At 39.7% G+C, this 16213-nt stretch overlaps 1 protein-coding gene across 3 annotated transcripts in view; it reads left to right on the top strand.

Moving 5' to 3' along the window:
* The first annotated feature begins 8246 nt into the window (after positions 1-8246).
* The window catches only part of ADA2 (adenosine deaminase 2), an 84654-nt gene continuing 76687 nt past the window's right edge, over positions 8247-16213 (top strand). Inside the window, exons 1-2 of one of the 3 annotated variants that reach the window (XM_043967795.1) lie at positions 8247-8432; positions 14701-14752. Coding sequence is in view for 1 of the 3 variants with exons in the window: in XM_043967792.1 (XP_043823727.1) it covers positions 11266-11272 (7 nt within the window). In the remaining 2 variants the exon portion in view is untranslated. Of the gene's footprint in view, positions 8433-11181; positions 11273-14700; positions 14753-16213 lie in introns of those variants that run through there. The other 2 variants (XM_043967793.1, XM_043967792.1) reach the window with 2 other exon arrangements.

The raw sequence follows: 16213 nt of genomic DNA, 5'->3' as shown, positions 1-16213 counted from the left end.
ACATGGAACATGTACTTAACTAGACTAGCTTAGACTGGGGCCTCTGGCTGTGGTTTGCTTCTCTTGTGTATTTCTTTCATGTAGCATTGACCCTGTGAGCATCAGAAGGTCCTAGAAGACCTCTGAGATCAGCAGCATCTACCTGAGTGATTTTGGTTGCTACTGCAGCAGCAGCAACAGGAGAAATGGGTTGGTGCCAAGGGAACAGTTGGCACTGAAGAGAGACCACGGGAAAAGAGATCCCCTTGGTATTTGATTGGACCTGTGCTCAGTGGGGGTGAAATATAAAATAGCTTATTAGCGGTCTTGCAAAAACTGTTCATGTCCCAGTGAAATCTGAACAGTAGCCTTCCAACTGATTGTACTAGTAGTGATAAATTAATCATTCTGAAATACACGTTATGATTCTTTTATGCTTAACAATTCCTTTTTTCATGTGGGAATAAAGCAGTTCCATATTTTTACAGTGAGTGTCTTTACTTTTCCCACCACCTCCAGATTTTTGAGGAAAGCCTAGACTAGAGCCAAAGGTATCAACCTGTTGGTGGCAGCTCTCCTTAGGGAGCTGATGAGTCAATGAATGTGAGAACTATAAGGAGAAGTCGGGCTTTTGCTAGAGCTGATTTGGGACAAATCACCAGGAAAACTAAAGAATGGGATGGGGGGGTGGCAGCTAGGTGGTGCACTAGATAAAGCTTGGGCCCTGGATTCAGGAGGACCTAAATTCAAATCCAGCCTCAGGCATTTGACACTTACTAGCTGTGTGACCCTGGGCAAGTCACTTAACCCTCATTGGCCCATTAAAAAAACAACAAAACCAAAAAAAAAAAAAAAAAACCAACAACAAAACCCCCAAAAACTAAAGAATGGGAAGGCTGGTTGCCAGCCTCTGTGGCCTCAGTGGAGTGAGTGGTGCCTAGCTAGCCACTAGTGCTAGAGGCTTGGAGTGTTCATTCTAAGGAGTATGCACTGAGAGCTCCCCATGAGCCTTCTGGGGACTCTAGGGACATGGAGATTCAGCACTTGGGACTTTTGGCATTGGCAAACTTCTTGCTGTTTCTGACCATATGCTATCCTCGTACTGAAAGGATTTGTCATATTGGTATGATACAGAAAACACTGAGTGGTCCCTTGGCCCCACACTACCCTGTAATAGAAGCAGGGGGATGGGTGCTATTCTGGCTAAAAGAAGGAGGTCTCCCATATGGCTTTCTCTTCCTTCTGCCCTCCTGGGTGGCATCATGTAACTCAGACTTCTAATGAGGATTGGGGGATGGGCTGGTCCTTCCCCATCTTTACATTATGGCAATTATTTTCATTTGGTACCTAAAGTAGGAAGGTTCCACTAGGTGAGCTCATGCCTGAGTGCCTCACTGTGTTTCCTTTCCCAAATAGGTGGCAAAGCATTAGTCTCAAGATGCCTATGTCCAGCATGGAAGCGACCTTGTGAATATGAGAGGTCTAGAAGTTGTGAGTCCATTAGGTGAAATTGATTGGTTTATTGGCTGTGTGATCCTGGGCAAGTCACTTAACCCTCATTGCCCCACAAAAAAAAAAAAAAGAAAGAAATTGATTGGCAACAAGGGGAGTTTCTTCATTGGAGATAACCGATGACAGAGGAAGAGACCTAGCCTAGTTTACTAGAAGACTCAGTCTTTGAGGGAGCTGATGCAGAGCTAAGGTGAAATGTAAAATGCTTAATCAGTAGTCTTACCAACTGTTTGTATTCTGATTTAATTTCAGTATCAGCCTCCTAGCAGATAACAGTAGTTATAAATGAAGATACTCTTTTAAGTCCTTTTGTCATTTAATATGTATTTAATTTTTTGGGGGGTGGGATGGGGCAATGAGGGTTAAGTGACTTGTCCAGGGTCACACAGCTACTAAGCGTCAAGTGTCTGAAGCTGGATTTGAACACAGGTCCTTCTGAATCCAGAGTTGATGCTTTATCTACTGTGCTACCTAGCTGCCTCTTAATGTTTTTTTGTATGTCAGAATAAAATACTCATCCCATATTTGATTCGTATTGTACATTAGGTAACTTTTTTGCTCTCCCCTTTGTTGAGGCCTATATATGAAACAAAAAGCTAAGCTTTAAATAACTTGTTCCCTGGGATGCCAGAGTAGGGGTTTAAACAAGCCAAAAAGCGGAAGAAAAGTGAGCCTAGCCCTGCCCCCCCCCCCCATTTCATTAGAGGTCAGGCTCTCCATAGCTAAACCCAGATTGGGCAAAATGTCTCCTTAGTGGAGAAGGGCCTAGGTAGGTGTGCCTACTTCCTTGGGTCCAATAGCTAATTATTAATGTTACAAAAAAACCACTCTTGGGGCAACTAGGTGGCACAGTGGATAAAGCAACAGCCCTGAGGAGAACTCAGGAGAACCTGAGTTCAAATCCGACCTCAGACACTTGCCACTTACTAGCTGTGTGACCCTGGGTAAGTCACTTAACCCTCATTGCCCCAGAAAGAAAGAAAGGAAGGAAGGAAGGGAGGAAGGAAGGAAGGAAAGAAAGGAGGAAGAGAGAGAGAGAGAGAGAGAGAGAGAGAGAGAGAGAGAGAGAGAGAGAGAGAGAGAGAGAAAGAGACTCTTAGTTTATCCTAGGGCCAGGAGAGCAAATATGTTTGCCTTTGCTTACTTCTCAGAAGCTGATAGCTAAAGAAGTCAGCCCCTCCTATTCTGTTGTCTTTCCCCAGGTCTTCTCCCTATCCTCAAGCCTGAGCTCCAGGAAGCAGAACTACTGAGAATTCTCTTCTTCAGTCTTCCCCAAAGGCTTCTCAAAGGCTAGAGCCTCTGCCAGCCTAATTAAGCTGGCTAATGAGTAGCTAAGTAGGAAGGGATAAAAGAATCAGGTGGCTTTAAGGCTAGGACAGTCTATGTTTGTGTGTTGGGATGGGGGTGGGTGGTTTGCTGCTGCTGCTGCTGCTGGTGCAATATCCTACTGGTGACGTTGTTAAAGAAAAGTGATTTCTCATAAACCCAGGTAGCTGATACTGTTTCCTGAAAGCAGCTGATTCTGGGGCACAAAAGGAAGCTAGCAAGAACATTATATTTTAAAGGGCAGGTTGGCTTCAGCACCCTGATAGATGACAGGTGGGTTAATACAGCTTTGGGAATGTAATCGGCTGAACTGGATACTAGCCCAGAAACTGGGGCAAAGGCCCTCGACTTACAGGGTTGTGATGTCCTTGGTGACCTCATGGCATTCCCAATCTCTGCATTTTAGGTTTCATTTGAATGATAGGACTATATACTTCTAACCCTTGCTAGATCCCAGAATCAGGAAATCTGAGCTGGACACTGAGTCTTCCCAATCCTCCTCTTCCAAAGGGGCTAAAAATGTATTGTGGAAAATATTACATGCTCCAGAAGAAAGGTTTGTGGGAAGAAGAGCTCACAGACCAAAGCTGGGACTCCAACACATGATACTTGTCCTTCTCAGGTACAGAGCATTTTCAGACATGTCATTTAGCTCTAGATACCAGAGTCAGCATTTTTAGAGGAGTTTAGCAATAGATTGAGACAAATTTTCTAAAATATGAAGCCTTGCTCTCAGCCTAGAAACTCAGAAGTTATTCATAAAATCACACATGCACATTATCTTTCTCTTTTATCTTTATATCCACAGTTTTCTGATTCATTTATATTTATTTATTTATATATTTGTTTTTGTTTTGTTTTTTGTTTTTTTGAGGGCAATTGGGGTTAAGTGACTTGCCCAGGGTCACACAGCTAGTTAAGTGTCAAGTGTCTGAAACTGGATTTGAACTCAGGTCCTCCTGAATCCAAGGCCAGTGCTTTATCCACTGCGCCACCTAGCTGCCCCCTCATTTATATTTATTAGTGAAGATTGGAAAGAGCATTGGATTGGTGATGGGGATTTCTGGGTTCTACTTCTAGTTCTTTTTTTACTTTTTTGGGGGTGGGGCAATGGGGGTTAAGTGACTTGCCCAGGGTCACACAGCTAGTAAGTGTCAAGTGTTTGAGGCCAGATTTGAACTCAGGTACTCCTGAATCCAGGGCCGGTGCTTTATCTATTGGGCTACCTAGCTGCCCCTCTAGTTCTAGTTCTATAGCCAGCTGAGGGTGTGACCTCAGGTAATTTACTGAGGCTCACAAGGAAGAGGCTGAATTGGGGTTTGGACTGTATCAAAGGTTGGATCAAATTGGATCTTCTCAACAACCCTGTGAAGTAAGTGCTATTATTATCCTCATGGAAGTTAAGTGACAACAGATTTTTCCTTAGGAGTCAGAACAGGCTCATAGTCAATAAGGATTTATTAGGTACCTGTTATGTGCCAGGGTGCTAAGGACTTTGGATCAAAGAAAGGCAAAAGACAATACCTGCTCTCAAGGAGCTTACGGTCTAGGAGAAGAAGGCATGCAAACAATTCTTTACAGACAAGATATACTCAGAATACACTGGACATCAACAGAGGGATGGCAATCTCCTTAATTGGGGATTGGGAAAGCCTTCTTTAGAGGGTGGGATTTTAACTGGGATTTGAAGAAAATTTGGAAAGTCATGAGATGGAGATGAAGAATAAGAATCCCGGGCATGGGAATAGTAAGTGTGGAGCCTGGAGTCAAGAGTTGGAGTATCTTCTGAGAGGAATGGCAAGGAGGCCAGGGTCAGTATGTTGAGAGAGAGTTGTAAAAAGACTGGAAATGTAGGATGGACCCAGGTTATGAAGGACTTTGAATGCCAAACAGAGATTTTATATTTGATCTACCCCACTAAATAGGAAGTGACATGGTCAGACCTGTGCTTTAGGAAGATCAATTTGACACCTTATAGAAGGTGCTTTGGAGTAGGGAGAGATTTGAGTAAAGAAGACCAATTAGCAGGCTATTGAAATTATCCAGGCATGAATTAATGGGGGCGTGCATCAGGGTGGTGGCAGCGTCAGAGGAAAGAAGGAGGCTTATACAAAAGATGTTTTGAAGGTAGAAATTAACAGGTCTTGGCAATGATTGGATATGGGGGGAGTGAGAAGTTGATGACATCTAGGATGCAAGCCTGGGTAACTGGGAGGATGGTGATGTACTCAACAGCAATTAGACAGTTAGGAAGATGAGAGGACTTGGGGGAGAAAGATAGTGAGTTCAGTTTTGGACATATTGAGTTTAAGATGTCGGGGCAGCTAGGTGGTGCAGTGGATAGAGCACCAGCCCTGGAGTCAGGAGTACCTGAGTTCAAATCCGACCTCAGACACTTAACACACACTTACTAGCTGTGTGACCCTGGGCAAGTCACTTAACCCCAATTGCCTCACTAAAAAAAAAAAATAAATAAATAAAAAATATACATGGAAGTGAAACATGGCAGTGGTGAGGTATGGCAAGATCAATATAAATCATCTCTGTGTGTAGCTGAGATGGGGTGGTGAAGTCCCCTTGTATGAGGTCAGGAGATGGGGAAGAGAGAAAGACTATTTGGGGAAGAGAGAAAGTCTATGAGTCAGGCACTGAACTTGTTGAGGAAAGGAGACTGGGCTGAAGGTCAGTAGATAATAGCTACCTTAATCTTAGTTGGATGGTAAATGTGGACTGAGTAAATCTCTTTCCATCTTTTAAAAATATTTTTATTTATTCTTTAAATATTTTTCAATTATACTAAATATTTTTAATATTAATTAAAAATTTGTGTTCCAAATGATCTCTCTCCCTTCTGCCCCTCCCCATCCCTTGAGAAGGCAAGCAATACAATATCAATTATGAAGTCATGCAAAACATTTCCATATTAGCCATGTTACAAAAGGAAACACAAAAAAACCCTTAAGGAAAATAAAGTGAAAAAAGTATGCTTCAATCTATCCTCATCAGTTCTCTCTCTGGAGGTGGATGGTGTTTTTCCTTTGAAATTATCTTGAGACCTCTGGTCTCACCTTCCCAACTGTCTATTGGATCTCTAGAATTGGATCAGAGTCTTGGTCAGACAAGTTATGTCTTTCACAGCTGAACATAATTACAATATTGACATTTCTGTGTACAGTGTTTTTTTGGTTCTGCTCACTTCACTTTGCATCTGTTCATATAAAGCTTCCCAGGTTTTTCCAGAAAATCATCCCCTTCGTTTGGGGGGTGGGCAGGGCAATGAGGGTTAAGCAACTTGCCCAGGGTCTCACAGCTAGTAAGTGTCAAGTGTCTTGGGCCAGATTTGAACTCAGGTCCTCCTGAATCCAGGGCTGGTGCTTTATTCACTGTGCCATCTAGCTGCCCCCATCATTTTTTATAGCACAATAATATTCCATCACAATCATATACCACAACTTGTTTGACTATTCCTCAACTGATGGACATCTCTTAATTTCCAATTCTTTGCCACCAAGAGTGAATCTTCAAAGAAGAAAGATTACTCAGTAATGGAGATAGGGTTAGAGGTAGGGGAGTTGCAGTGGAGAATAGGGAATATTTCAGTTTCATCAGTGAGTGGGTAGTGGAGAAGGAACAACAGAATGAAAATGCAGCCAGTGCTGGAAAAGGTTGCCAGGGATGCTGTCATCCATCTGGTGGGAGCCAGGTGTCAGTGAGTGCAAGAAGCTTGTAGAACATGAAAGGAAAAATTTTGTTACGAAACCATGTTGGCTACCTATGGAGCAGACATTCCTAAAAGCACAGTGGTAGTGCCCAATGGCTAGCTTTACAGTAAGAGGCTGGGGGTGTGGAGGTGGAGTGAACAGGGTGGGAATAAGGGAGTGAGGTGCAAATGGTGACAGCCAGTCTTTCAGAGTCACTGGGATAGGGAGGGTAGGAGCTTGTTAATGATTGAACAATGAATTCAGTTAGGTTATCAATATTCCTCTGGGCAGAGACATCTCAGGGAGTTGGACAATAGTATGCAGCTGGGAAACTGGAAAGGGCAAAGGGAATTTTCTCCCCCTTTCCTCAGGCTCCGGCAAGAGGATGGTGGAAGGAGTAGATGGAATGTTATGTCCCTCCTTCCCCATAGTCTTCGTCATAGGATTTAGAGCAGGAAGAGACCTTAGAATTGATCTAGTTCCAACCATATTATTTTACAGATGAGGAAACTGAGGCCTGGAGAGATGGAATTACTTGTCCAATGTCACATGGCTAGTAATAGTGGCCAAGAAAGGATTAGAACTTAGATCCTGACTCCAAATTCAGTACTCTTAAGCACTTTACCACATTGCCTCACTATTTTTGGAATACCCTGTGCAAACATTACTACTCTATATTCCAGAAAAGCAATTTCTCTTGGATGACGCTATGAAGCAGAGCTGGATCCTGCACACACCTTGCATACAACAGGTATTCGATGTTTCTTGGTAATGATGATACTTCTCAGCTCTTACCTAACTCTGTAATTAAACTTTTTTGGATTTTTTTCCACTTTTTCAACTAGGCCCTGTTCTTGTTTTATGCTTATTGTCTTAGCTCCTTGGCTAGTAGAAGTAAAACAGAGAGCGCTCATGAGTTTTATCTCCTTTTTCTGTATTTCAAATAATTTCCCATTCTCCATCTCTCCATTCTCTCTCTCTCTTTTTTTAGTGAGGCAATTGGGGTTAAGTGACTTGCCCAGGGTCACACAACTAGTAAGTGTTAAGTGTCTGAGACCAGATTTGAACTCAGGTACTCCTGACTCCAGGGCCAGTGCTCTATCCACTGCACCACCTAGCTGCCCCTCTCTCTTTTTTTTTTTTTAAAGTGAGGCAATTGGGGTTAAGTGACTTGCCCAGGGTCACACAACTAGTAAGTGTTAAGTGTCTGAGACCAGATTTGAACTCAGGTACTCCTGACTCCAGGGCCCGTGCTCTATTCACTACACCACCTAGCTGCCCCTCCATTCTCTTTTGAGAAGGGAATCCTATTAAAATTAAAAACAAAAAAACAAAAACCAACCTTCTGTAACCCCCCACCCCCACCCCCCTTTCCTTCCTCTGTTGTTCTGTCTGGGTTGGGTAGGAAAGCTCAGAATGCAAAGTTCGAGAGTCGGTGGCCCAGAAGCCACATTTAAAAGACTTCTCTGGAAACGTAGCCAGGCCTTTTCTAGCACTGGTTGCATTTTTGTTCTGTTGTCACACTCAGAATTCCTGGTCCCTGCAGCCAGCAACCAGCCCCCTGGACTTGGAAGGACTGTACCAAGAGGAAGGGGAGATCTGGCAATAAACTCTGAACTCTGTTGGGCCCTCTGGCAAACAGCTGCTAAGTGGACTGGCCCAGAAGCCCCCGGTCTCACTTAGCCTTCTCACTCCGGCACCAGATGGGTGGGGCTGGAAGTTCCTTGGAAAGTGTAATCTGAGTTTAAAAAAAAAAGAACTCACAATTCCCGGGGACACAGAATCTGAAACCTGAGACTCTCGACTAGGGAGTCCTTTCACAGAGGGAGGGAGAAAGAGGAAGAAAGAAAGAGAGAAAAAGGGTTAGAGTCTAAACTCCGTGGTCAGCACAAAGAGCTGAGCACAGCTTGAACCGTGAGTACCCTTAGTTTCTCCATAGTTATTTATTTGCCTTGTGAGAGCCAAGAGAATCCGCTGTCCATTGCGGGAGAGCAAATTCAACTTTGAGGAGACTTGGGTCTATTTAGGGATTTGCCTGCTGCAAGCCCACCTTCCATTACATTGGTTTTCCCCCATAAAGTGAAAAGATTCTCCATCCTACCTTGCAACCCTCCCCTCCCCCATTACAGGGTCATTGTGAATGAGGGGGAAACATTTTGTTTGATAGGTAAACATTCATTCAGCAACATAAATATTGAATGAATAAAATAGTCATTCTCTCTAGTTAATTTTTATGGTTAGAGAGAAATAATTGACCAGGATGACTTGAAAGGGATAGTTTTTAACAGCAAATTCAGATACGGTTTTGCACAATAGGGTTGTTTTTTCCCCCCCATTTAGCAACAGTAGTAAAACTTCCAGTTTAGTTTACCAGACACTTGTGGAGCAAGCTTTGTCACTGGAAAAAGTGCTAGGTATGCTGTAATGAGAGATGTACAAGAAGCATATGACTCACTTCCACTCTTAGGAAGTTTGCAGGTGGGTTGGGAGAGCAAGAATTACATGCATAAAACAGTTTGAGTGTAGTGTAAAGCAGTGTTGAGAGGCAGCTCGGATGAACGGACAGAGATGTGGCCTTGGAGTCAGAAGGACCTGGATTGAAGTTCTTTTTCTGACACATCAGTTTTTGTGACCTTGGGCATGCTTGCTCACCCTTTAAGACATTAAGCTACTGATGGACTGGTGAAGGGAGTTTCCAAACCAAGGAATTCCCTATACTCATGAAAGATCTGGGCAAAAATAACAAAGTGCTCAATTGAAAATTATCAAGGGCCAAAATGTAGGCTGTAGTCGTTAAATACCATGGGTGATGTAAAGATCAGAAAATTTAGTTCTGATGTAGAGGGAAGGCTATTGACCATAATTCTCCCTTTTCCTGGGGGGAATCCTATAAAGGCATCAAAATTCTTATTGATTTACAGTTATCTGCTGTTTAGTGCAGTCCTGACCAGTAGACTGTAGACCAGGGGTATTATTACGTGGGATTTTTTGAGTAAGCTCATAGGATGGGACTAATTTAAATATATTTTTGTCTTTGTATCCCCAGTGCCCAGTATAATGCTTGACCTACAGAAGGTGGTTAATAAATGTTTGTTGATTGATTGAATCCATATGCAAACCTACAAGCAAACATATTTGAATACTTCAGTGGATCAAAGAAATTATAAAAGCATGAAGTGAAGTACATAACATTTTAATAATAATAATAACAACAACAAGGGGCAGCTAGGTGGCTCAGTGAATAAAGCACCTGCCCTGGATTCAAGAGGATTTGAGTTCAAATCCAACCTCAGACACTTGACACTTACTAGCTGTGTGACCTGGGCAAGTCACTTAATCCCCATTGCCCCGCAAAAAAATAATAATAATAACCATAACTAATATTTATACAGAGCTTACTATATGCCAGGCATTGTACTAAGCACTTTGTAATTATCATCTCATTTGAGCTTTAAGAAGAGCCTGGGAAGTAACTACTATTTTTTTTTATTTTACTTTTTTTTTTTGCAAAAAGTAACTACTATTACCATCCCCATTTTACAGTTGAGGAACTGAGGCAAACAGTTTAAGTGGCTTGCTCAGGGTCACATAGCTAGTAAATGTGGCCACATTTGAGCTTAGATCTTTCTGAACCCAGGCCCAGTGTTTTATCCACTGCACCACCTGTAAGCCTAAAATTTTATTTATTTAGGACCAAAACCTGCTCACTGAAATATTATTAATAAATCAATAAGCATTTACGAAGTGCTTGAAGATACAAAGAAAAATCAATGCCTGCCCTCAAATAGCTTATTTTTTTAGTGAAAGCAATGTGATTGAATAAGCATCATCCTAAGACATTAAAAAATTTCATTTACTAAGCATTTAGAGAATTAATCTGTCTTTTCCTTTATACTCTCATTGAACAAATTTAGTTACATCTTTTCTTTTCTTTTTTCTTTTTGCAGGGCAATGAGGGATAAGTGACTTGCCCAGTGTTACACAGCTAGAAAGTGTCAAGAGTCTCAGGTCATATTTGAACTCAGGTCCTCCTGAATCCAGAGCCGGCTATGCCACCTAGCTGCCCCCTCATTGAACATTGTAGTCTAGCAAAACACATTCCAACACTGGCCATGTTGGAAAATGTGTGCCACTTTCTGTATTTCTGTATCAGGACCTGCACCACTATATCAGGAGATAAGTGGCATGTTTTCATCTTCATTCTTTTGAATTGTTGTTATATCATTAAGTGGATCAGAGTTCAAAAGTTTTTCAAAGTTGTTTTTCTCTGATGTTATTATCATCATATAAATTGTTTTCCTAGTTATACTCAATCCCCCCATATCAGTTCATAGAGATCTTCCCTTTGAAATTGTCTGTTTCATCATTTGTCATAACACAACAATATACCACTCCATTCTTATACCACAGTTTATTTAATCATTCTTGATAGGAGGTGCTTTGTTAGTTTCCAGTTTTTGGATACCATGAAAGAGCTGCTATAACTATTTTTGTATATACTGTTTTACTCTGGTATTTTCCTTCATTTCTACCTCAGAAACAAGTTCTTTCTTATTCATGTTATTCAGAACAGTAAACAGAACAGATTCAGAAGTATAACAGTCACTCCCCACTACTGTTAATTATAATGATTATAATTAAGCCCATCATGCTTGAGCTCAGAGAAGAGATGAGAAAAATGAAGAGATGGGAGCCTATCGGTGTGAAATACTATATGTGCTTTCAAGCACATCACTAATCTATAGCCATGAGAGGTACATGATCTGTTTCTCTTCTAATTTTTTAATAGTATGATCTTTTATATCAAGGTCATATATCCATTTAGAATGTATGTGGAGTGTGCTGTAAGGTCTTAGCCTAATTTCTACCAGATTACTTCTCAGTTTTTCTAGCAGTTTTTATTTAATATGGTGTCTTTTCCTAAGTAACTTATATTTTCCATTTTATCAAACACTGGGTTATTGAGTTTCATTCTTTCATTCTCCCTTTTTTGAGTTTAGTGGACTTTAATTGTAATCTCTCTTGTCTAGTTTGTTCCACTAATCAATCTTTCTATTCTTTTTGTTTGTTTTGTGGGGCAGTGGGGGTTAAGTGACTTGCCCAGGGTCACACAGCTAGTATGTGTCAAGTGTCTGAGGCCGGATTTGAACTCAGGTACTCCTGAATCCAGGGCCGGTGCTTTATCCACTGTGCCACCTAGCCGCCCCCAATCTTTCTATGCTTTAAGCAATACTAGATGGTTTTGATGAATGTTGCTTTTTAATATAATTAGAGAACTGGAAGTGCTATTGCTTGTTCATCATTCTTTTCATCATTTCCCTTGATATTGTAGATCTTTTGTTTTTCCAAATTAATTTTGTTATCAAGCTCTTGTAAAGTATCCTTTTGTTAATTTGATTGGTATAGCATTAAACATATAAATAAAATTCGGCAGTATTGTCATCTTTATTCTTTAAGGAACACTTTGTAATTGAAACTATACAAATCTTTTGTGTGGTTTGGTAGATCGATCCCCAGATATTTTATGTATTTTGTATTTTTTTGAATGAGAATTCTCTTTCTATTATTGCTTCTTGTGTTTTGTTATTATCATATAGAAATGCTGTCAATTTTTGAGGATTTATTTAGTAGGCTGAAACTTTATTGAAGCTATTGTCTCAGTATCTTTCTCAATTCCTTGGGATTTTCCAAGTAATCTGTTATATCCTCAGCAGAGATAATTTTATCTCTTTCTTACCTATCTTTATTCCTTTTCCTTTCTCTTGTCTTATTGCTATTGCTAGCATTTCCAGAACTATATAAAGTAAGAGTGGGAAGGGTGGTATCCTTGCTTCACTTATATTTATTGGAAAAGGTTCTAGTGTATCTCCATTGTATATGATGCTTGATTTTGATTTTAGATAGATGTTCTTCTATGCCTTTACTTTATGGGGCTTTTAGCATTAAAGAGTGCTATCCTCTGTCAAAGGCTTTTTCTGCTTCTATTGAGATGCTCATATGGTTTTGGATGCTTTGGGTTTTAATATTATTAATTAATATTAATTAAAATGTGTAATATATATAACATATATAAGATATAATAAATATAATTTAAAATTAATTATGCTTATTTTTCCTTAATGTTGCATCCCTGGTATATAAATCCCACCTGACCATAATGAATGATTTTTTTTGATAAATTGCTGTAATCTGTTTGATAGGATTTTGTTTAAAATTTTTGAGTCAATGTCATTAATGATATTGGTCTATAGTTTTCTTTCTGTGTTTTATCTTTCCCTGGTATAGGAGTTATATTTGTTTCATGAAAGGATTCTGGTAGAGTTCTTTCTCAATTTTTGAGAATAATTTGTGGAATATGGGTACTAACCATTCTTTTTTGTTTTTTGGGCAGGGCAATGAGGGTTAAGTGACTTGCCCAGGGTCACACAGCTAGTAAGTATCAAGTGTCTGAGGTTGGATTTGAACTCAGGTCCTCCTGAATGCAGGGCCGGTGCTTTATTCACTGCATCACCTAGCTGCCCCACTGCAAGCTATTTTTTAAAAAGCCAAAACATTCTCAGCTTGTGGTCCATATAAAAACAGGTGGCAGGCCAGATTTGGCTCATTGGTTGTCGTTTGCCAACCCTTGTGTTATACAATGCTGCTACTTTTATACAAATAGTAATTAAAATTTTTCTTTCTTTTTTTGTTTTTGGTGGGGCAATGAGGGTTAAGTGACTTGCCCAGGGTCACACAGCTAGTAAGTGTCAAGTGTCTAAGGTTGGATTTGAACTCAGGTCCTCCTGAATGCAGGGCCGGTGCCTTATCCACTGCACCACCTAGCTGTCTCCCTAACCATTCTTTAAAGGTTTGATAAGATGCTCCTGTAAATCTTTCAGGTTCAGGAATTTTTTTCTTTGTTAGGTCCTGTACTGTTAGATCTATTTCCTTTTCTTTAAGATCTTTATCTGGTCTTCTGGTAGCTTAGGTACTTTATTTTTTTGAAGGTATTCCTCTACATCTTTTGTGGCCTCAGTTTTGTAAGCATATAACTGTATCTGATATATACATCTACATATGGAAACATGTCTGGTCAGCAAAGCAGGGTGGTTTTCAGACTCCTATCAAGTTGAATGGGTACTGATTTAATGTAGGTAGAATTTTTATACCTGTGGGTAACCAAGAAGCTTCGTTAAGGGAGGCAAGCACCACTTAGTTTCTTTGTCACTTTTTAGGGGAAACTAATCCCTACCGGGGGAGGGGGAGGGGAGGAACTCTGGTGGATATTGGTCCTATCACACCTTGCTTATTCATTCTTTGTCCATTTATATGTGTGTAATAGGTGTGTGGATGGCCACTTCACTTCGTAGTATCTCACACCTCTCATGCATACATGTAGATACCTACCTGTTTTATGGATTGGCTCACTTAATCTATCCTATTTTCACACTCATAGGCTTAGGTTCCAGAAAAGGACCACCATTAAGCCATTACTCCCAAACTCTTTCAGGATTCTAGAAGTAACCCCATTGTAGGAGAGTATGTTCTTCCTACTCACCACTTTAACTCTTGAGCCCCCATAGATATTTCTATTTTATACAAACCAGCCACTTTTATATTTTAAACATAACCATTTGCTTAGCAATATGGTAAAAGAAATAATGTCATCACAGGCATATATATATATATATATATATATATATATAGTAACATTAAAGACAATACAATCCACATTTAAATTATTTCCTTTGATATTTTGAATCATTTGTTTCTCCAAATGAATTTTGTTATTATTTTATCAAGTTCTGTAAAGTATCTCTTTGATAATTTGATTGGTGTAGCATCAAAATATAAATTAACTTTTTTAGTTCTGTCATTTTTATTGTATTATTACAGCACAGCTCTGAGCACTGACTATCTCTCCAGCTACATAAGTTGTTCTTTTTTTAAAAAGTAATTTGTAATGGATTCTACACTAGTTTATTTTGTGCTTTGGTAGATTGATCCCTAAATATTTTATGCATTTGTAGTTATTTTGAATGGGATTTTTCCCTTTAAATTATCAACTCAGATTTTATTATCAAATACCATTATTGTTTTATTATTATTATATGGAAATATTGTTGGTTTTTGCGGGTTTATTTTGTAGACTGGAATTTTGCTGAAGTCATTATCTCAATTATTATCTTTTCTGTTTCCCTAGGATATTCTAAGTAAATCTTTATTTCATCAGCAAGTAGTTTCAGCAAATAGAGGTAATTTTATCTTGCTTTTAATTTTTTTTTATTTTAATTTTAATTTTTTTTTAATTCTTTCTTTTATCTTTTGGCTATTGCTAGCATTTCTAGAACTGTATTAAATTTCTAGGACTGGGGAAAGTGGGCATCTTTCCTTTACTCCTGTATTTATTATGAAACCTTCTAGCATGTCCCATTCTATATATTGCTTTTTGTTTTAGTTAGATGTTCTTTTTGATGTTAGAAATGTCCTTCTATGCCTATATTTTGTAATATTTTTATAGCATAAAATGAGTGTTGTACTTTGTCAAAAATTTTTTCAGTACCTATTGACATAATGAGATAGTTTAAGATATCTTTATTTTTAATATGATCCCCTTTCTACCTTACCTGTTCTCTCATAATCCTTCCTGAGAAACTACAGTAGTTATTTTTATTTTCTTCTTCCCTTTTATCTCCCTCTCTACCCATTTTCTTTTCAGGCCTTTTCTTCTCCCAATGTTTCTCTGCTTTTCAGAGAACCTTTCTTCCAGATTGTCCATCACTTTTTTGTATTTATATTCCCAATTAGTTATCCTCTTTTTGTTTCTTTTTTCTTTTTTGGGGGGTTGAGGCAATCAGCGTTAAGTGACTTACCCAGGGTCACACAGCTAGTAAGTGTCAAATGTCTGAGGCTGGATTTGAACTCAGGTCCTCCTGACTCCAGAGCCAGTACTCTATCCACTGTGCCACCTGGCTGCCCCTCTCTCTTTTGTTTTTTTAGAGATATTTACCCTCATGGATTCAAGTTTTTCCTGTTATGCCAATTATTTCTGCTGGTAGTCCAGAACTTCTCTTTCATGATTCTTATTTCCCTCTTGCACCATTTGGCAACATCTTCTTGTGCTTCTACGGTTTCTTGGGAATCCATAGAGTCTTCTGCCTCATCAGGTATTGATTCATTTCCTTTGTTTTGTGATATTTATTCAGAGATATTTGGACACATTGATATGTCCCAAAGGCCCACCTTCCCTTCTATTATCAATATCTTCAAAGTAGATTTTTCTGTTGTGCTGAAGGTTTTAAAGTGAATTTTCTTCCTCTGGAGATTTTTTGTTAATTTCAATTTTTTTTTTACCTTTATATTCCCTTATTACATGCTTTTTGATTCCTTCCCCTTTGATAATGGATACCTGAGGCTTAGACCTCAAAGCTGTCTGAACCTTCTCCCATGTTGGGAAATTCATTTCACAGGCCTCAGTTCCTGCCTCAAGTGACTTCTGGAGGGACAGAACTGGCCTTAACTAGATTTTAGTCCCCTTTCTTTCTGGCCTTGAGAAGTGTCCCACACATGATGGGCACCTGGCTCAAGTTCCCTCTGCTCTTTAGTTTTCTCTGGCTAAACACTGCTTCATTGCAGTCCCATGGACAGTGGTTTTTCACTTTCCTATACCTCTGTATCCTCTGAAAGGTAGGGGGTGTGTGGGCACAGAGTTGAGT

This window comes from Dromiciops gliroides, chromosome 5 (assembly GCF_019393635.1).
Source record: "Dromiciops gliroides isolate mDroGli1 chromosome 5, mDroGli1.pri, whole genome shotgun sequence".
NCBI classification, from domain to species: Eukaryota; Metazoa; Chordata; class Mammalia; order Microbiotheria; family Microbiotheriidae; genus Dromiciops; species Dromiciops gliroides.
This window is presented reverse-complemented; position numbering and strand designations above follow the sequence as displayed.